At 37.5% G+C, this 22768-nt stretch overlaps 1 protein-coding gene across 4 annotated transcripts in view; it reads left to right on the top strand.

The window, feature by feature from the left end:
- Positions 1–22539, top strand: part of RAPGEF2 (Rap guanine nucleotide exchange factor 2) — a 171232-nt gene extending 148693 nt beyond the window's left edge. For 3 of the 4 annotated variants that reach the window (XM_068137182.1, XM_068137181.1, XM_068137184.1), the window contains 13 exons: positions 630–787; positions 4661–4901; positions 5149–5532; positions 7175–7386; positions 7474–7597; positions 8201–8224; positions 9208–9431; positions 10190–10375; positions 11746–11898; positions 14343–14568; positions 16174–16733; positions 19136–19441; positions 20414–22539. In XM_068137182.1, the coding sequence (XP_067993283.1) occupies positions 630–787; positions 4661–4901; positions 5149–5532; positions 7175–7386; positions 7474–7597; positions 8201–8224; positions 9208–9431; positions 10190–10375; positions 11746–11898; positions 14343–14568; positions 16174–16733; positions 19136–19441; positions 20414–20439 (2824 nt within the window). In that variant the 3' untranslated portion in view covers positions 20440–22539. The remainder of the gene's footprint in view (positions 1–629; positions 788–4660; positions 4902–5148; positions 5533–7174; positions 7387–7473; positions 7598–8200; positions 8225–9207; positions 9432–10189; positions 10376–11745; positions 11899–14342; positions 14569–16173; positions 16734–19135; positions 19442–20413) is intronic. The other variant, XM_068137183.1, reaches the window with a different exon arrangement.
- The last annotated feature ends 229 nt before the right edge of the window (positions 22540–22768 follow it).

Raw genomic sequence — 22768 nt, 5'->3', positions numbered from 1 at the left:
TGGGACCCTGTCTTTCTCAGTTTAGTAGATCAAATCCTTCAACTTTATCACAGAATACTTTATTTACAGCTGTCAGACACTTTGGAGGGGATACAAATAGCATCAAAGTGAAGATGCTTACCTTAGCCTTACAGATTAGCTGGCAACATGTCAGTCACATTCTGTCTGTTGAAAGATTGTATGGCTACATTATGTCCTGAAGTACAGCAGCAAATCTTGTGATGAAAGATCTGTGAAATGCAGGTCTTAAAAAATAGCACTGAGGTGACAGTACATATCAATCAAAGTTTGAGTGATGGGGTGGACCAAACATGATGAAGTATGTACTGTCTTTTGAATAAAGTGAGAAATGTGATAAATTATCAAAAATAGTGAGGCTAGCAGCTTCTCAGAGTTAGTGGTGAACTCGAAGATCTTCTGGTCATCTTAGCAGGCAAATTTAATCAGAGTAGACATTTGGGTGCTCTTGGTGAACCTAGACAGCAAGCATTGTTGCTGAAGAGTTGCAACTTCTAAACAGTGATTACTGTACTATTTAAAGTGTGTAAATGTGATGTCACTGTATCCCTCTAGTACGGCCCAAGCTCAGAATGTCTGTAAGTCCTGACAGTATTTATTTCTGGGTGCAGTGACATTGGAATTGGCCAGTCTCAGGATGACAGCATTGTGGGACTGAGGCAAACAAAGCACATTCCTCCTGCTTTACCTGTCAGCGGAACTCTGTCATCCAGTAATCCTGATCTGCTGCAGTCTCATCATCGTATCTTAGACTTCAATACTACTCCTGGTAAGAATCCTCTTTTGTGCTTTGTATAATTTTCTTTAATTGATTTTTTTTTTTGTTTGTTACAGTTTATTTTTCATGCAGACTTCCAGAGACTGAAGATACATTTCAGCTGTATGCTCTTGCCTACACAATAGTCACATATTAAGGCATTAGGATTTATTACAATTGCCCCAATACACTTTACCCAAACCAATTAGGTGTTTATTTTTCAAGTATGTTGTATATAGAGTGCCTTTTACCTATTGCATACTATTGGCCAATGACAATTTATTTTGCTTGGTATGTTTTTAATTTGCCCTGATATATCAAGCATTACAAGACTGCAGTATTTCCGAGTGGTGGAGCTGATCATTAGCTTACAGTAAAGTGCAAGGGCACAGGATATGTGTTTCAATTTTTTTCTGAACAGACTTATATATGTACTACATCTGTAAGAGACAGGGTTTTAATATTCTGTTAGTCATCCTGCCTTACAGCTGCATGCTGAATTCTTTGTATAGAAAGTGATTAAAAATCCCATTCTGAAATAGATAAAAATTGAACATATTGAGGAGAGAGGAACAAAGCATGGGGGCGAGAAGGGGAGAGAAAGGATGAGAATCTAAGAAACTTGAGAGCCTTATCTTATGAGAAGGGTTTAGCTGGAGCTTCTGGCAAGGTTGGGATTTGGGCTTTTATCTGGCTGCAGGAAGGTTCTTAGCGGGAAAACCTCTACATATCCAAATCTTTGCTATTAAAATGTGGCTGCTGGAGGAGGACATGGTGATAGTAGCTGTGCAGACACTTGGTTACTTTAGTCTGATCTTTAGAGTATTTTGCAAAAGTAGAACCAAAAATTCAGTGCCCTCCTAAGCCTGAAGGATTTCAGATCTTTTGTAAAGGGAAAGCGCTGAAGCATCAGCTTACATACTGGCCAAGCAGGTACAGTTACTGTGCTTGAAACTGACACTGGGCATCACTTCATCTCAGGCTATTTGGGATTAGAGAAGACTACACAAAGGTAGTGTGTCACTTTTGTCACAGTCTCTAAAATTGGTCCTGAGATAGAGGGAATATTGGTATGTTTGGTATTTCAAGTAACAACTGGTGTCCAGCACTTTGAATATATTCATTATCTGTAAGATTCTAACTTTTCGTCAGCACTTTATAAATGAGTGATGATACCATTCTCCAGCTTGCTGTTTACCTTGACCAGATGGTTCTAGGTAATTAATGGGCCCTTCATGCCAAGCACAGCAACTGGCTTATTTCCAGAGCTTGTTGGCATTGCTGTCTTGCGTAGCTCAAACTCCATTAATTGAGAAGGAATGTCATTACAGGTCTGAAGGTCCTTTGGTCACAGATGGAGTTTGGAGAAGTTTGATAAATTAGTGAAGTTCTACTGTTTGCCTTTTGCTTTTCCTCAAAGTAATAAATAATGATGTAATGCTTCAGCATTATAGCAGCTTTTCTGTTACCTTTATACTGCTTGCTATTTTTTTTCTTAACATTTGGCCAAGTGTTCACACACTGAATATTTTGTAAGTAAATCACAGAAATTCACAGGAAAGGAGAACTGAAGTAAAAAAAAATATATACCTTGAGGGCTTTAGGGGTAGTTCCATTGTAGATAGAGTTGAATTGCACCTGTATACACTTTTAGGCTTGGAAAAAACTAAAGCCTACAATTTTAATTTCTTTTATTACCTTGGACTAAATTAAAGATGGAGATGGAGGCAGCTCACAAAAAACATTTAAAAATTGAATGCCTTGTATATGAAAGACAAAAATGGTAGAAGAGCTGTCCTTTGAGCCTTTTGGGAATATTCCTCAGGATAGAAAATAAAACAACTTGCTGGTTTAGGAGGGTAGTCTTTGAGAAGTCAACAGCTTGAAATCTGCAAGGAATCATTTTAGTTTCTCTTTGGGCTCGCTCACGCTTTTTCAGACATACTTTAAAGGTTTGTTTTTAATGTTCAAGCAGTCAGTAGCACTTTGATTTCTCTTGTGCTATCTTTGCTATTTGATTGGAAGTCAAAATAATGTTGTAATGATGAGCTGTCAGCCTTTGGTACTTTCTTCCCCACAAGTTTTCTAAGGGACTAAGTTCCTATCGTATAACATTCTTCAGCCTGCTGCTCCAGGTTGGGTTGTGGGATTGGGGTTTTTGTTTGTTGGTTTGGCTTTTTTGAGGAATGAAGGGAGGTGCTTACAATTCTTTCCAAGTGCAGTTTTATTTTAAAATTATTACACTGAATAACTTTCTGCCAGTGCTATAGCTGCAATCATTTCAATTGCTGACAGATTTCTCCTGTTCTGTGGAGTGCATTTTCTACCAGCTCTGATAGGTATGCAGCCTAAAATGCAGTGCAAAGATGGTAGTTTTCTCATTACTGTTCTCTGCATTTCTTCATATTGACTTCAGTGATCCAGCAGAGCAGGTTATTTTCTCAAAATATTTGCACACCATACTTCTTTCTTGGGAGTGCTAAGTGAGTTCCCACCTTGGAGTTGTTTACTGTAGATTCCCCTCTTCATAGCACTTTTTTGAGTGGCAAGTATTTCTGTAACAGCAAGAAGCAACAAGATCTAGAGAGCAATCTGTTTTTTAATGATGTCTGTGAAAGGCTGTGGTTTTGGCACCTGCCTTCCTCACAATGTCAAAAATTGTAGCAATTATTTCAGGCCCTGCTCTGTATCCTTCTTCAATTAATTACTGAAGGAAGATGGGTAAATAATAGAGTTGGTGCTAAAAAGCAAAACCAGCTTGCTAGCTATAAGATATTTGTACATTTCACTCAGGTACTTAGGGCTGAAAGCTGGCCTGTACTGATACATATTATGTGTAACTGGTCATGTCATCACTTGGTTTTAATGTGTTTCAGTATTAGTGCTTCTCAGGCTGCAAAAATACTACTGTGAGCTCAAAAGTTAGGGGCTAAGTTTTGTGAAATTTGTAAACTATTATATTTAATTGTAAACATCTTGTGTGGCATGTGTAAAATCAGTTCATATCAGAGAGATTTATCTTAATACTTCCCAAATTATTATTTTGGAGACATGCAGCAACAGTCGGATGATGTTGATTTCTGTTTTTCTTTGGTTGGTTTTGTTCTTTTGTCACCAGATTTCTGTTGATGAGTAGTTTTAGTAACTTGAATATGTTATGCACACATTCAGGCCTTCTCAGAAATAGTTGTGGTTGTATCAAAGTGAATGTTTTCATCTGGCAGTTGGTGGTTGGTTTTGGTGGTTGGGGTTTTTTTGTAATAATGATTTTTGGCACTATATCCAGAAGACTTTCTATTATTATTTTCTTGTTCATATGACCTATATGATCTACCATCAAAAAACATATCCATTAAAGGAAGAATAATAAGCAGATGTCATGCCACACAACACTAGACAAGGTTATTTGTAACAAATGGAAGAAATTAAAGTAATTGGAGGCTTACCATATGTTTAAAATTCCAGTGATAGATAGCTGTACAATTGTACCTTTTTTGACAGGTGTTCACGGTATGTTTTCTGTCATCAATTGAAACAATAATATATTTAGAACTTGAGTGTTTATGAAGTGTTTTTCTATCTCTGGCTGCTTTATTTCTTAATTACTAAAACATTGGCACAGAGAAATAGCAAGTTTTCAGTCTGTTAGTAATTTGCTATTGTGAATTAAATGTATTGAGGGTAGAGTAATAAAAAATAAACCACACAAATGAAAAGAACAAGCAGCTGCTTTACCAGAACAAAAGGCATGGAATGATATTGAAGTAAAGACTTGTAACATTAGCATTTTTACTCAATGTAACTGATATTGCTGCTTGGTTTTATGCTTTTTTTTTTCCTTTCATATATTGCATACCTTGCATGCAATTGTATTTTTTTTTCCAGACTTACCAGATCAAGTTCTGAGGGTTTTCAAGGCAGATCAGCAGAGTCGCTACATCATGATCAGTAAAGACACAACGGCAAAAGAAGTGGTCATCCAGGCTATCAGGGAATTTGCTCTCACGGCAACTCCTGATGCATATTCACTATGTGAAGTCTCTGTCACACCTGAGGGTGTAATCAAGCAAAGGAGGCTTCCTGATCAGTTATCCAAGCTTGCTGACAGGATACAGCTGAGTGGCAGGTGAGATTGGAGACCGTGAGCTGAAGCTGATGATGCTGGTTTCTTAAGTCTTAACCCTGTTAATAGCATATTTGAATTATTAATGTTGTGTTTCTGTACAAGAAATCTCTCCTAATGCAACTTCTAATTAGTATCTAGGCCTGGTGAAATTCAATTTATTCTGTGATTTCAACTGGTTCATTTCTGTAACTGTCGGTAGTGTTTGAGTATGTTGTATCTAGTGTCATTTTGAATTCTGTTTTCACAGATATTACCTGAAGAACAACATGGAAACAGAAACTCTTTGTTCGGATGAAGATGCTCAAGAGTTATTAAGGGAAAGTCAGATTTCCCTACTACAGCTTAGTACCGTTGAGGTGGCTACTCAGCTCTCCATGAGAAACTTCGAGCTATTCCGTAACATTGAACCCACGGAATACATTGATGACTTGTTTAAACTGAAATCAAAAACAGGTTGCACTAATCTGAAAAAGTTTGAGGAGATTATTAATCAAGAGACATTCTGGGTGGCTTCTGAGATTCTAAGAGAAACTAACCAGCTGAAAAGGATGAAAATCATTAAGCATTTCATTAAGATAGCACTACACTGCAGAGAATGCAAGAACTTCAACTCGATGTTTGCCATCATCAGGTATTGCCTCTTAATAGTTTTACTTCTGATTTACTAAAAAGCAATGTCTTATTTGTGGTAGTGTGAAAAATACCCCAAACCAACCAACCAAAAAAAAACCCAAAACAAAACAAAAAAACCCAAAAATGGTATTTTCAGCATAAACCAGTTAATACTGCTAACAGTATTATGGAGGATGTTTTGCAGTAATCTGAACTTGACACTGAAATGTTTGCTGAAATGCTTGGAATGCTACTATTATGTATTTATTATTTGAGACAAGAATTATGGGTGACCATGGAACCAGAGAGACTACTGCACTTACTTAAAAGCAAAGATGGGGGGGGAATACACAGACTCCCCCCCCCCCCCCCAAAAAAAAACCCAAACCGAAGCACATCAGTCATATGAAGAAAAATTTACAACATTGTCATAAATGAATGAGTGAGTTTCTCAAAGAGTTCAACTTTTTATGCACAGTTCACAGGATCTTGAATTCGTTGAACCATGATGCCTTTGCTTTTCATTGTATTAGCAGCTTCTGTGATAGAACTCTGATAATAGTCAATAACAGACTACAACACCATGTGATAAGCTGTAAATAAAGATCTTCTAATAAGAATAAAATACTGAAAATCTCAGAAAGCTTTTCTTAGCTTTGGAATTATAAGAGCAGCAAACTCTGATGTGTGTACTTACACATATTTTAAAAAAAATTCACATTTCCTTTAGAGTCTTCCAGATTAGGCAGAAAACCCAACCAAATAAGACAAAACCTTAAATACTGTCTATGCAAAAGCTTGAGTAAGTTTCATTGAAATGGCAAGTTTATCACTGTCTCTGGCAAAACAAATGGAATGTGATCCTTTTTCTGAAGGTCACTGGTTTTGAATGCTATTCAGTTGACTATGGCAAATTCTGAAGTCAAGGACACATGCTGATAATCAGTCAGTATCTCAAAGACATGAAAATCTTGAGATTTAGCTTGACTATTTCAGCTGATTGCAATGAGAAATAGAAGCAGCCTGGATGCTAGCAAAAACTTTAATGAAGGAAAAATTCTAGATACTAATCTTTCCCTTAGGTAGAAATTAACAGCAAGATGCCAGTGCCATTAAGGGGAAAAAAAAATGGGGTTTGTACCAGTTACAGCTTCAGAATAACATCAACTATAGAGTCTGTTAACATCAATTTGATCTAGGCACAACAAAGTCAGATTAATTATCGCAGCAAGAATGTGGGTCACTGTGTTTTCGCCACCTAAACGTTCTGTAGGTGGAAGATGGTTTGTCCTTTAGACTAAAAGTACAGGATGATCCTGAATTACTCCTAGATTATGATATTATTATTGAATTAAGACACTGTTTCATTCCAGCATGTACTGAAATATTGTCTGTTAGGTTTAATTACTCATCCAAGTGTAACTTTTATCTGTTTACAGTTACATCAGGCAGGTATCTCTGGGTTTTATAGCTTTTATTGTTTTTTTTCAGTACACACTGGTAAAAGGAAGTTTTCATATTCTTTTACCTTATTCATATTGTTGTGCTGTGGTATTCTGGCTGTATGGTACTTCTCCCATGCAAAATTTTACATGGTCTTTTCTAGGATTTTTTTATTTCCTTTTTACTGTTCTTGACCTTTTTGTACTTTTTGTTTCAAGTGGCCTGAACTTGGCACCGGTTGCACGGCTCAGAACTACTTGGGAAAAGCTTCCAAGCAAGTATGAAAAGCTGTTTCAAGATCTACAGGACTTGTTTGATCCATCGAGGAATATGGCAAAATATCGTAATGTTCTTAACAGCCAAAACCTACAGCCTCCTATTATCCCCTTGTTTCCAGTTATCAAAAAAGACCTTACCTTCCTGCATGAAGGTAAAAGCAGAAGTACATTATCTATTAGTAGCTAAGGAAAAACAATGTTGCTACTGAATAACTGATGTTCTTAATTTTTGATTGTAGGAAATGATTCAAAAGTGGAGGGCCTGGTCAATTTTGAGAAGCTGAGAATGATTGCGAAGGAGATACGCCATGTTGGTCGCATGGCATCTGTGAACATGGATCCTGCTTTAATGTTCAGAACAAGGTATTGTGTGGTGTATTAGAGCTTTTTCCAGCTGAAAGAAGGCTAGGTGTCAGCAAGGAGTGCTTTTCAAGCTCTCCTTGTATTGGAGCAGTATGAGGCTTTTTTTGTTGGTAACAATTTACCAAAAATGTGTTATAGTAAAAATGGAGAAACCAATAAATTTTGTTTATCAACATATAGTAAAATGTTTTATATTATTCCTTAGCTGCCAATTACTTTGTAAAAATAAGATTCTATCAGTGGGAGGAAGAGGGTGATACTGGTGTGAACATATATGTATTAGTCTGTCTGAAATGTTGGTGTATGCCAGCCTTGTTTTGATTTAGTGGGAATGTATCTGAAACAGTGCCTGCTAGTAGTGTTAGAAAACCTGGAGTGAGTGCTCTTTGGCTTGATGTTAGACCAGCTTATTGCATACTCTTTTCCTTAATTTGCGCTGGAAGAGTTTGTAATATCTGACTATATGCCTGAGTCAAGGCTCTTTTTAATGTTTGTGGGCTTCCAGAACTGCTTGCCCTGAGGTCTGGTCTTTTTCTTTCTGTTACGGTCTTTCTCTGTCTCTTCTTAAACCCATGCTTTACTCTTCCTGGCTCTCACTTGCAGGAAGAAGAAATGGAGGAGTTTGGGGTAAGTGGTTGGAGAAAACACACACACAGCTGTTCATTCTTTCTTATCATTTGCATTGTTTCCTACTTGCTATCTTTAATTTTCTGGTGTTTTTACTGACAATACATTTTAATCCAGGGGTGCTTTTGCTTTTGATTTTAAAACACCAAAGTGGTAAACTATTTTAAGTGATTGTATATAGGAATGGAGTGTTCTCCTTCACCTCCAATTTAAATTGCCAAAGGAAGTGACTCTTGGTAAAAGAGAAAGAAGAGAAATTAGAAAATGGCAAGGTTGCAACAGCTAAAAATTGCTGTTAACTTCCTTATGCCTAAATAAAAAATTGAAAAATTGCAATAGCTGCTGAACTAACTTATTTTCATATTCAAATTCAGCCATCATTTTCACTTAATTCAGGAACATTGCTTAGCTTTCGTATAGATGTAAGTTGAAATGTGCATGATACTTATTTCATCATGAACTAGCTGATCATTTTATTTAACAAAAAGCTGTCTTCAGCCTAGCAAGTTACAGGGAAATTCTATTTTGTGAAACTGAGATATACATTTTATATATGGTCAGAATTTAGAAAGTATTTAGAGGTCTTTCAAAATGCCTTCTGTATATGTACTTAAGTTTGAATCTCAGCTATAGTCTCCTGTCAGCATTGCCTTACTGCATGAGCTTTTCCTAATGCTCCAATCTTCTCAGTAGCTGTCTTATGTGAGAGAGCTAGCTTGAATGCTTTTCTAGATGTGTGAAGTGATATTGCCTAGTTGGAGCAGAATAGGTTAAAATATTTGTTCCTGTAACACGTGAAAAAGATTTCCTGACCCTCATCTTTCTATCTGTTATAGCTGTTTGACTTAACGGAATGAGGCATGTGAGCTTTGATCATAAACTGACATTCATGCAATATTTTGCACGTTTAATATTTGTCAAGTGATACCATGTTGGACTAAGTCATACTCTTCCCTTCTGTCCTCCACTTCCTGCCCCCTCAGGTCTCTCAGCCAGGGCAGTACTAATGCAACCGTGCTGGATGTTGCACAAACGGGGGGTCATAAAAAGCGGGTCCGTCGCAGCTCCTTCCTTAATGCTAAAAAACTATATGAAGATGCTCAGATGGCACGGAAAGTAAAGCAGTATCTCTCAAACTTGGATCTGGAAATGGATGAGGAGAGTCTCCAGACACTGTCTCTGCAGTGTGAGCCAGCCACCAACACACGTGAGCACAGTCACTTGTTATGGATTTATAGAAAACTATTACATACTTCTCTGTTTCATCAGCTAAGACTTAATTGGGAACACTAACTAGACAATGAGGCGGAAGATCTTGTGTCTAGTCATTTCCAAATACTGAATCTTGCAGAATAACAATATAGAGATACAGCATTTATATAACAGCTAAAGCCTTCACGTGATGTTGTGCTCACATGCCCAGGGGTACTATAAAATTGCCCATACTAAGTGTGTGGAAGAGCCAAAAGTTTATTTACAGTTTTGATGTACTCAGGCTTTTGGTATGAATAGGGTTAATCATCCTGTGTATCTAGGACTTGAGAGGGAAGAGGACATTTTCTTGTGTCCAGGTGTTTCAGAGACACCTGAATGGCCGTACCTGGTTGCATCAGTGGGAGATGTTATGATGATTATGAGTTTCGGTTTTGATTTGAGGCAGTGCTGTATCTTAAGCCCTTCCCTTAAGGTAGCACAAAATTAGTAATTATATTCTAAACCAGTTTTGTTTCTTATGATAGCCCAGTGTAACTTCTGGTCGTGTTTTGGATCACTATGAAAATAGTCATATATGAGAATAAATGTTCTTGGATAATGTCTGTATTTCAAATGGAGTTACGTCTCCACTTCTTTTCCTCTGAGCACTTCTTAATTATTACTTGGAGGGCTTTGCACTGCTCAGATTAAAAATCCCACAATATTTTTAGCTAGTAGTCTAATTACGTGATTTCTCCCATTTCTTGAAAGTGCCAAAGAATACAGGGGACAAGAGATCTGGAAAATCTGAAACCTCACCAGTGGCTCCCAGGGCAGGCATCCAGCAGAAAGCACAGCAACAACAACAACATAAAGCAAACCAAGCATTGCAGGTCCCTGCTGTATCTCTTTATCCCTCTCGCAAGAAAGTGCCAGTCAAAGACCTCCCGCCATTTGGTAAGTGGAACAATGAAGTGTTTGGCTCAATACTGTGAGGTTTGTTTGCTTATGTCAGAGAGACTCCTTTAATCAAAGAAAATCCAGACATTTATGTCTGGTAAGATTATATGCAGGTTCTGCTGGTTCATGCAGTGTGTATGCATAACGGCATGGAAAAAAATAGATCTATGTAACCATCCTGCCAATTTAATCAGGATAAGCATTTACTTGTTATTAGTAGCTGGAAAGAATGAATGTTTCCAACTATCTTCTCTGAGATCTGTGCTTAACTGCTTAGATCTTTTTGCTTAGTGGCTTGGAGTTACATTAGTACAATAATATTCCTAAATAACTGGCCCTTCCTATTGCATGGTGATAATTACACAAGAGCATAATTCTGATTTCACTTTTTGTTCGTTTTAATTGTGCACAGCTTAGGCTGCTAACAAAACATTAGAAGCAGCAAAATGAGCAAGAAACAAATCAATATTTATCTAGTTCTTGTTGATTTTTTTTCCCATTAAATTTTAATCTTAAAAGGACTTTGAAGATCCATTGGCTGTGTTTTTGTTCATGATTGGAAAGTTTATGAAAACTGACTAGGTTTTGTTGATGAAGCAGCTGTAAATTTTTGATAGCAGCATTGTGATCCAGCAGATCAAAGGTAAATTCTGTAGAATGCTTGACAATAACCTCTACCACAAACACTGGCAAAAGTGTCAGAGAAGCTCTGTTTCCATTTTTAAGACTGTCCCAGTGTGGATTTTTTGAGATGCCTGAGAAAAGCAGTTCTTGATGCCCTAGATCTTTAAATCATACATCATATTCAGGATGTTTTTACTCTGTAGTTTCCCAAAATAAGATGATACAGAGAAAGTTCTCAAAAAGGATGTCATCATTTTGTAAGCCTAATCTGCTTTCCAGCCTTCTTTGACCTTCCAGGCTACTCTGAATAGAAAAACAGGAGAACCATTTCCATTATTACTATATAAACCTTCACTAACCACTGAGATTCATGTGTTTGCATTCAGCATAAATTTAGTTCAAGTTTCTCAGTATAAATTACTATGCATATCCTTGATTTATATATTTTATAGGCAGCATTTTGCAAGATAAAATCTACATTGTCTGTTCTGTGACAGAATACTTATTTTAGGTGTCAAGAATGAAAGAATGGCTGTGCTAATATGCAGAAATAAAGTGCTATATTTTAAACAGAAGTAGGTTTGAATATTTGCTTTATTTAAGCTGTTGTCAGAAACTCATAAATAAACAGGAAAAAAATAGAGTAACTTTCCTGCATAGTATCTACTCTATAAATGCATTGTGAAACAGAAGATGTATTTATACTGTACTTTACATCTACCTATATTAATTTTTATTCAAAGGCATTAATTCCCCACAAGCTTTAAAGAAAATACTTGCTTTATCTGAAGAAGGAAGCTTGGATCGTCACAAGAAACAATCTGAAGACACAGTCTCAAGTGCATCTTCACAACTCTCTTCTCCTCCAACTTCACCACAGAGCTCTCCAAGAAAAGGTATTAGACCTTTCTCATCCTGTTTCCTGAAGCTTACTGACTTCTGGAAATTTCTGAGAAATAATTTAGATACTCAGAGAATAAACTATTGCTTCTCCATTTTTTGTCACATATGACCAGCAAGAGGCAGGAAGTATAGTGCAGAGTGGGATACATGAAAGGATACCTGGGAACCAGATTTTAGGGATAAAGCCAGGAAAGATAGCCTGATCTGATAGAGGATTTAATGCAGTAAGTCACACTCATGCCAACTGCTTCTGACAAAGATATTCCCATCATCAGTGCTTGATGCCAGTGGAAGGATGTACAGATTGAACCATAAAATCCTTGTATGCACGGTATGTGCTGGCCTATTAGAGGAATTGTTTGCTCTGTCATACATCTGGAAGGGATATAACTTGTGTATGACAGGCAGGTTTAAGGTATTTGGCATTCAAATCATTAATATACAGCTGATTATTCAAACAATGTGTGGGGATATTTGAGGGGTGGTATTGCATACTGGAGCCTTCTTGACTGATTTACTGGGGTTTTTTTAAGGGACTTTTTAAATGAATTTAAGACTTGAAAGGGTTTCTTCATAAGCCCTTTTTTTTTTTTTTTTTTTTTTTTTCTGGTTATAAATTGACAAAACAGAATTTTCCTTTAGCTTAAACAGGAAAAAGTTCTTTTGAAAGTATGATAGCCTAGTTGTATTGCAGATGATTTCTAAGTAATTCTCTCTTCAGGATATCAGAAAACTTCAGTTTTATAGTTACATAACACTGTAGTAAAATATTATTTTTAGAGAGAGAGATATATATGAAAAAAAAATTTATATATGTATGTGTGTGTGTGTATAGATAGGTAGATAGATATAGGGATTGAGTCCCCATAATGAAGCTTCAGAATGGTAAAGAGATGGTTGTGTGTTGCAGGCTTCCTGGTAGCAATAACTTAACCTAAACTGCACAGGGATGGTAAGGATTTGAAGCTTACATATCACTTTCTCTACTTCCTTATCAAGTGGGTAGTTAAGCCCTTTTCTTATCATGGTAGCTGGCAGTGCCAGTTAGTCAAGGCCTTAAGGCTTCAGACTAATGGACCTAACCAGTTCCTTCTCTCTTCTTGGGAGTCAGAACTGTAACAATTCACCAAGGACCTCTGTTAGGTGAGCTTATAGAAACAAAGGGGGGAAAAAGTAAATCAAATAGGTTTACTAGGGATTTGAAAAGGGGAGAGATAAATATGGCAAGCACAAATGTCCATCCAAAAGCTCTATTGAAGTGATACTTACTTAGATGGAGGAAGATGTCATGTAGATAAAACAGGACATTACCTCAAAACAGGATATTACCTCAACCCTTGTAGACTTTCTTCATGATTACCTCCAAATACCACATTAGCAAAGAGTGAATTTATATAAATATGGCCAAGCCTGTGCATTTCTCAAAAATGGAATTGGTTTTCTGTACCTGGCTCACAGTGAGAAAGGCACATAATTTTTTTCAAAAATCAAGTTATAAATATGATGGTGAATTTAAAAAATAAAATCCTTGCATAGCTGTAACTTAAAGTTAATTGTATGTCCTTTGAGACAAAAATGGCAGCATTAATTCCATGTTCTCAGCAAGCAACTTAGGATAGATTGGTTGAAGTAGTCTTGATACATGTAGACTGAAAGCAAAATAATGGAAACTGAAGTTACTTACGGATGCAGACTATTTAATGATCATGTACTTAGCTGGCAGGAGCATTCAGGACAACTTTGTTTAATGTTAAAAGTTTACTTTGCTGAATTTGCCCCTGTGAGATGGTGTGCAATTTTCATCTGTGTAGTGATTTCAATGCTACTTTGAAAACATGGTATAATTCTGGCAATGTATGCTATTTGGAATGTAATTAGTTAGTCAAGTATCACAAAGAAAGCTTGAAAATCTCTCTCTCGACCAAGGTATGTAATAAGCAGCCAGCCCAAACATCTGGGCTTCCTGTTTTATTTAGTGTTTATCTCTGAAGTGTAGCTTTGCAGAACAGAAAAACTATGTAAGAGTGTCTCTTGGATTACTTTAGGAAGAAATCTTGTCCGGGACATGTCTTTTGTTCTAATCTTGGATACGGTATTTATGCAGTGGCATGTTTTTTTTGAGAAGTGAGATTTCATGATGCAGGGATACAAGTATGTTGATGCATTTGAAAGTCATTTGGAGGAGGAGGGCAGAGAAGAAGGAAGATGAGCAGTTGGTTTCTAAATGATTAGTGCATGTCCCCACAATTGTAAACTTAAGACACAGGTTGCACAATGTTACACAGTTCTATGTATTTTTTTTACCTTTTGCAGTGTGTCTTCTGTGTAAATGTAATCATAGGTTTCATTTACTATGGTATAGTAGTATTGCAAACTGCCTGGCATTAATTGATCAGCCTTCTTGGAGAGTCTGATTAATGTGACATTCTCTTTTCAGGATATACTTTGGCTCCTAGTGGCACAGTGGATAACTTCTCAGATTCTGGTCACAGTGAAATTTCTTCCAGATCTAGTATTGTCAGCAATTCCTCTTTTGACTCTATGCCAGTCTCTCTGCACGATGAGAGGAGACAAAGGCATTCTGTCAGCATTGTGGAGACAAATCTTGGTGTAGGAAGGATTGATAGAAGAATCATGATTGAACCAGATCAATACAGTTTAGGGTAAGAATTTTATTTGTGCTTACTTGCGTTATATATTTTCATATAGTGTGTATGTAGAATGTGTATTAGTTCATGTAACTTTCCTGCTCCCTCTCTCAAATTCCTCCTACCACCTCCCTTAAAAACTGCTGTTTCAATGGTATTTTAATTTTGTGGTAATGCTCCATTTTCTGACAAGAGAAGATTTTGCACCCTTGAGTACGTGATGAGGTTTACAGCAGTAAGATTTAATAGTGTTGAAGATTATCCTCTTTATGGCAGACTAGTATCCTAGCTTGTTTTCTAGATAGGGAATTAACTGAATTAGATGAGAAATTACTTGCAAAATCATTGAGTGATCAAACTGGGAACAGAAATAGCTACTAATTTTCCAGTCTTTTTAATAGAAATGTGCATATTTATCTAACCTGGCACATTTTACCCCAAATATGTCTTCAAGTCAACACTAACTGGAAGCTAAATTTCCCATTAGGCTGCTGATTCTCTAAGTTATTAACTTATGTAATGATGAGGAAGCTTGTGCTGTGAGGAGTTCTCTAAATCTCTAGCACCGAGTCTTGGCTTGAAAATAATTGTTCTCCACTTTTGTGAGCTGTTATTTGGATGCTTCAGTCCTCTGAATGATTTCAGGCTTCTTAATCCTCCAGGGTCTGTGGATGGCAGACCCATTACAAAACTGGTGCACTTCAGCTTTGGGAATCCCAGCTTATGCATCATTAAATAGATGTCTTAAATATTTAGAAGAGCAGGGTTCCAGTCTGCATTTCAAGGTGCCCTGGAAGGACAAATCCCTGGAGCCTGGATAGTAGCTGCTAAATAAAAGTTAGACTTTGCTTTTCTCTGCTGCTATATAAGAGACAGTGTCAGGTTTGCTTAGTCACTCAAAGGCTACAGAGAACATACATGCTCTACAAAGTAGCAAGTGTCCAAAATCAAAGTTAAAATACATGTCTACTTGCAAGAATTGTTAAACATTGGCTTTCAGAGTTTCCTAAGCACATAAAAAATCACCTGAAAAGACGAAACTTAAACCTGAATATCTGCTACCTCCTGCTAAATCTAACTTTTGATCTTTTTCTTCATGTGGGTGGTAAAGCAGTAGAAACCCTACCTATCAGTCTCTTTCCCTTTGTGTCTATCAATGTGGTTTGCCTGCCTTAAAGGGCTGCTGCAAAGTTAAGATTTTAGTTTTTGAAATTACTTCATTGAAGTGTTAATTTTCATCAGGATATCTATTCAGTAATTTAATTTTTTGGGGTATGCTTTTTTCTGATGTGGTTTGGGTTGGGTTTTTTGTTGGTTTTGGGTTTTGTTGGGGTTTTTTTATTATTAAGGATGAGTGTGAAAGGAAACTGTTCTCAAAATTCAATTCATTAACGCAAATAATTCTTGATATAAATTTCATCAAAACCTTCAGTCATAGTAATGGAATAATTTGGGGTGGAAGGGAACTTCTGAAGGCCATCTAGTCCAACCCTTCCATATGTTTGCTTTTCTCTTCATTGTTGAATTTTTCACGTGTTTTGTAAACGTACTCCAATTTCAATGATGGATCTGATTTTTTTAAATCTTATTTTTTCCCCTCCCTCATCAACGTGAATCTAGCTCCTATGCACCACTGTCAGAAACCAGAGGCTTGTATGCTGGAGCAACTGTGCTTTCTTCTCCAAGTACAGAAGAACTGTCACAGGATCAGGGAGACAGAGCGTCACTTGATGCAGCTGACAGTGGCCGTGGTAGCTGGACTTCTTGTTCAAGTGGTTCACATGACAACATACAAACAATTCAGCACCAGAGAAGCTGGGAGACTCTGCCTTTTGGACATTCTCATTTTGACAGTTCAGGCGATGGGGCAGGACTGTGGGCCTCAGGCAGCCATATGGACCAGCTGATGTTCCCTGATCATGGCACAAAGTATGGCAGGCAAAGTCAAGGTAGGGAGGGCCTTGATCAAGCACAGTCCAGAGCAAGCTGGGCATCCTCAACAGGATACTGGGGAGAGGACTCAGAAGGTGATACAGGTACCATAAAGCGGAGGGGTGGGAAGGATGTTTCAATTGAAGCTGAAACCAGTAGCATAATATCTGTACCAGCAGAGGAGTCGAAGCCAGCTCCCGTGCCCACACATTTAGCAGTACCTTCAAGCAGTACCAAGGGGATTATTGGTAAGTTAAGTTTTGTCTACCATGACGTATTTTAATTCATTGGCTTATGGTTCTTTGTTCTGCTTTTCTTTTTTCTACTTTGGTATTTCTTTTTTGTTATTTTTAAAGCAAACCCAAGCATATTGCAGTCTGTCAAATTTTCCCTACACATTTGTAGCTAGGAAAAAGATCACTTAGTGTTGATTCCCAGTTCTGGCAGTATCTTTGTATTTCAAGAGAGCCTGCCATACATGAGAAAAATAGCTCAACTGCTGGACAGTGTTTTGAGAGGTTGATGTATTTAGATGTCTGCTCTGAAATGTGAATTTCTCTTCACAGGAAGGTTCCACAATCTATATTTAGAAACCTTAATGTGGCCTGATTTTTGTAGTTTTTTTTTTTAGAAGTGTTTTAATTTATATATCTGTTTGACTTGTCTGATAATTGTGAAGATTCCTTACTTCAGAAAGCGGCATTGCTTTGTGCTTAAATACCAACTGAGATATTTCTTTGGACTGCTGAAACTGAAGAGGTTCCTAAGATGTTAGAGCTGAAATTCATTTATAATGATTCAACAGGAGAAAGATCAGAACATATAAATTAATATGAGGGTGTCATTGGCAGAGCTTAACATATTGCTCATACTGTTCCTTCTATGCATCTCAGTCCTTGGGCCATCCAAGACCTCTGCATTTAATTCTTTTCATTGCCCTTCACTTTGCCTTTCATCAGGTTAATAGGAAGAACTATCTAACAGCTATTTTGTGCTGACACAGCTGAGAAGGTCTGCTAGATTGAGGTCGTGCTGAGACTACTGTGATAAACTGCTTTTCCATTTTCTGCCCAAGTATATTGCTTAGTAATGGCCCATTGCCTCAAAGCTCATGTACACATCTGAATCCCCAAACTCTGAAGAGGAGAGAGATGTTCAGTTCAGGACTCTCCAATTTCAAATTCAAGCCACTCTATTATTTTACTCTTTGTTACTCTTGGTTTCCACCAGATAGTGAAACAAGTATGCTTCCAAATGTACCTCTCCAAACAGTGCTTGCCACTCCATTTTTTTAAAGACCTGAAACTGAAAGAGACCTCAAAATTCAAATCATGCACTTCAGCACTGTTAACTAATTATCCTGCAAATGTAGCTCTGCATATTGCTGTCCACAGAAAGCACTATTTTCACATGGCTGTGTTGCACCGAATAGATTTTAATCTCTTGCAGTGTTTCAGTAGGTGTTTTCTACAGAATTCCCTCTGCATCAGAGTTATTTTTTTAGAAATCTTTGAGTAAAATTTCTCAGACATTTCTCTGTACTGATAAAATTTTATGCAACACAAATACTTAAATTCAGTTGGAAAACATTTGATTTTGTTATGATACCAAACCTTTATTTTTAGTCCATAAAAACTCACATCCAAGTAGCACCGGTCCATTTTAAGCTTGTACTGCCCTTTCAGTCAAATCTACATTGCCTAATGCAAGGTGATGTTGTCATCACCACTTGTGCAAGGATATACAGTATATGACAAACTATGGGGAGTAAATTATCTGTGTCAGTGGTTTTTCCTGCTGTGTTTGCCTTTGTACTGTAAATTAAGTAATCATGTATTAAAGGACTAGATTCACAGAGTGTTCAGTATCAAAGTCCCAGATGATGTCTTCAATTACATCACTCCAGAATTGAATGTCATGCTTATCTGCTGTTTGTCCTTAGAGATGCTTAAAATTCTTAATCACTGTTTCATCCCTTGCAGTTCTTTGCAAGAGAGAACTTCTAAGTATGCCCAGTGTTAAGCCTATTTTGGGTAAACAGTTATGCCTCAGTGAGATCCTCAAACCTGGTGGTGGTCTTTCTGTCTCCTAGGTAAAATCACATTAAATTGTTGCTCTTGTGAGCACACATTCAAGTTTTAATTTTGCAGCAAATATAACTGTGTGAGCAGTGGGCAGTATTGTGTACAGAATCCTTTGCCTCTGCAAGATGCTAAAAACAAGTGATGAGCTCTTAGGTACAAAGCCCGCCTTCATGATTAAGATAGTCAAGTTTGAGGAGATACCCATATTCCTGATGCTTTGCCACTTCTATGGGCTCCTCAGTCTTCTGTGTTACTTTGATCAGTGTACGTTTTATTGTACACAACTGATAGAACATCTTCAGTTGCTAAGCTTGGACAAATTCCCCATATAATTTGGTGAATTTTATACTCTAAGAATATCTGCATCCTGTGTATGTTGAATGTACTTTCTTGAACGGTTTATTTTTCAAGACCTTACTGTCTACTATTAACATTTGTCCTTCAGATTTTTCTCCTCCTGGACTCAAATTGGCTGATGTTTATTTAACTTTGACTGTTCGTCTTTGAGCAGTTTTCCTTTTACTGTCACACTAACCTGTTGTTTGTTTGCTTGTTTTTCCCTGCAGCACGAAAAGAAGGTAGATATCGGGAACCACCTCCAACTCCTCCTGGTTATGTAGGAATACCTATTGCTGAGTTTGCAGAAGGTGGTTCACATCCAACCAGAAAGCCTCCAGACTACAACATAGCACTTCAGAGGTCTAGAATGGTGGCAAGGACATGTGAGTCTCATGGGACATCTACTCCACAGCAGCAGTCGCATGGCCATTCAACTAGCAGGCCTGTGAACAAACCTCAGTGGCATAAACCAAATGAGTCAGATCCACGCCTTGCTCACCATCCATCTCAAGGGTTTTCCACAGAGGAAGATGGTAAATTTCCAATTGTTAGATTTTGAGTGTAGAGCATGCAAAAATGGTCAGTGCTTTCACAGATACAAAGCAAGTTATGCAGATGTGTTCTGCCACAGAAGTTCTTGCCATAATGTGAACTCTCTTCCATCTATCAGAACTTGCTATTTAGTATCTCTTGGAAAGGGAAGAATTCAGTTCATCCCAATTAAAAAAAAAAAAAACAAACAGATTTCAAACATAGGTTCACCTGCATCTTGGGCAACCAAGCAGTTGTCTTAGGCAACTTCTCTGGAGGTGCCTATGTTCACCAGGTACTGCCTTGCCTGCCCTGAATTTTTTCAGTGTACTTAACGTTTAGGTTTTTTTCTATGGAGTGTAAGCATGGAATGCATCTTGAGGACTAGGTGCTCAAAATCTAGGCAGGGCAGTGTGCAAGTCATGTGTTTGAAAGCTTTGTTTTGCTTAATGATAGAAAGACTAAACTTCCCCTTCCCTCTCTAACTTAGAGTTACTAAGGTTTTATATGCACGGTGAACTCTGCAGTTGACTATAATACCAAAAAAAAAAGGGGGGGGGGGGGGGGGGGGGGGGAGGAAGTCTACCTTATCTGAATTGTCTCAAACTTTAAGAATTACCATGACAGAAAATTTTAGTTGTTTCTAGCAATGACTACAACTGACTCACATTTTACGCAGTCTTAATTCACAAATAACTTCAGGGAAAAATGTAAGATGGCTTTATGAAGCTGTTAGATATCCAGGAGCAGCTGTTGTGTTCCTTGGGTTTAAGAATGGCACATAGCTCAGTTACAGCAGTTGTCTTATATTCTTTGAAAACAGAATTACATGAGACCCAAAATGTACAGGTATTTAGAATGTTTCAAAATATCTGATGCAACAAAATGGAAAACAGTGGGGGTTGTTTCATTCAGCAGCAGTCATGTTCTGTATGAACTAAATTGTATTTTTCCCTGTCCTATTGTGTTTGCAGAAGATGAGCAAGTCTCTGCTGTCTAAGACTTGGTCTTTTCTGGATCCAGAGTGAGCCACCTTACAGGAGAGCACAAGAAGACGTCCCTAGAATAGGAGCCTTGGAGCTATAGTTAAAGGATGGTGGACCTATTTGCCTCCTTCCCTGCCTTAAAGCAGCATGGGGCTTCTTCCTCTGCCCCTCCCCTTCTGTTCCCTCTCCCCTTGCATGTGAAATACTGTGAAGAAATCGCCCTGGCACTTTTCAAACTGTGTTGCTTGAAATGCACAGTGCAGCAATCTCCAAGCTACCACTGTTGCTGTCTGCCACATCACACAGTATCATTCCAAATTCCAAGATCATCGCATCAGGATGATTAACTCTGGCTGCACTTCCCAATGCCTGGAAGGGTTTTTTTTGTTGGGGGTAATTTTTTTGTGTTTGTTTTTTAATCTTCCTTTTGGATTTTAATCACAGTCCTAGCACTTAGTCTCATTGGAATAATGAGATAAGCTAGTTGTCAAATTACATTTGGCCTTTAATCTACAAAGAGAAAAATGCATTGAAGTCCTTCAAGGAGGCAGTGCTTGTATGCTTGTTTACAATGCCTTTGTTCCGGTTTTGTGTTTGCATTTCAGAGATCAAATACTGCATCTGCTTAGTAATTACAGTATTATTTCATACCTGTAAGTAGGGTTGCCAGCCTGAGCTCCTGGAAAGAGTACTACTGTTACATGGCTGAGCAGGGCAGAAAGGAAAGCAGAGGTCATGGAATGCAGCCTTTCCTTGACCCATCTCGCTTCACTTTTATGTGCTCCCCCCCCTGGAATCTTCAAAAGTTTGTAAACGCTAGCATTAATGGCATCCTCAGCTGAGAAACAGGTGCTTGCAACTGGCTGGTGATGGAAGAGGACACTGTGTCTCATACCTGTGCCTTGTGGAAAACAGGATGGCGTTCTAAAGCAGAAAGTGTCCCATTCTAATGAGACAGACGGCAACCCCACCTTTAAGTTATATATTATTTTTATTTTATTTTATTTTTTACTCTATAGTAATATTAAAAGAAAAATTAACTGGATAACATTGCAGTGAAGGCAAGTTGGGATGTCACAGCTCGTGTCAGCTGTTAACACTGATCTAATAACTTCTATCTATTGACTTTGGCATTAGGGTATAAACGAGCCTTTAAGTAATGAAAAATAACACATTTAGGTTTGCCAGCCTTTGCAATGCAGAAATAGTCACAACTGTTAATGGCTTCGTGGAATACTGCATGTGTAGAGAAGGCCAATGTGTAGCAACCACCTGCTCACAGCTGCTATTAACCCTATAATGACTGAAATGACCCTCCCCTCTATTTTTATGTTGTTTTTTTGCACAGACTCCGGAGAAGTGAAGGCTGCCAATCCGAGTAGTACTCAAATGTGAGGAACTGCTGGTCTTGGATTTTATTTTTTTTCCATTGAACTCAGCTGATCATATTGATCAGTAGATAAACGTAAATAGATTCAACTTTTAAAGATCAAATTGCAGTGTTTTTTCACTGTATCAAAAAAATGTCAGTGCTTTATTTAATTCTCTCTCCTGTAATCATAGCTTTTGTTTATTTGCTTATGTATCACATTGTCAATTATGCATTTGTAATTTTACATGTAATATGCATTATTTGCCAGTTTTATTCTCAAGGCTATGGACCTCATGTGCATATAGAAATACAAAATCCTAGCTCTATCACAAGTTGCACAAATGTTATATAAGCATTAAGTAATTGTAGACCATAGGACTGCTAATCTCAGTTCGCTCTGTGATGTCAAGTGCAGAATGTACAATTAACTGGTGATTTCCTCATACTTTTGATACTACTTGTACCTGTATGTCTTTTAGAAAGACATTGGTGGAGTCTGTATCCCTTTTGTATTTTTAATACAATAATTGTACATATTGGTTATATTTTTGTTGAAAATGGTAGAAATGTACTATGTTTATGCTTCTACATCCAGTTTGTATGAAGCTGGAAAATAAATAAATATAACATTAAGGAAGTCCATATTGATTCTTATGCATTTTACATGTTCCACATACTTGAACAAATTTATGAAAAATTTTACTTCTCTGTGTATTAATATTAAAGGGACATTGCCAAGTGATGTGGGCAAACTACTGGTGTGGAGTTTTTCTTACTGTACAGTTGTGCTGCTGGTAACTTTTGAAAAGTCGGTGGTGCGTAGTGCTGAATGAGAACGCCTGAGATGATGTGTGGCCCCAGCGGAAACATTTGAGATGCCAAAACCAGAGTATAGGTATGGTCTTGGGTGTATATATAGAATGTAAGCAGTTCTGCAGGAAAGCTTGTGATGATTTTATGTTCTGCATGGT

Source organism: Melanerpes formicivorus, unplaced genomic scaffold (assembly GCF_026170545.1).
Source record: "Melanerpes formicivorus ecotype bairdi unplaced genomic scaffold, bMelFor1.0.p_v2 SCAF_4, whole genome shotgun sequence".
NCBI lineage: Eukaryota > Metazoa > Chordata > Aves > Piciformes > Picidae > Melanerpes > Melanerpes formicivorus.
The sequence above is the reverse complement of the archived record's forward strand: the minus strand, read 5'-3'. Positions and strand labels throughout refer to the sequence as shown.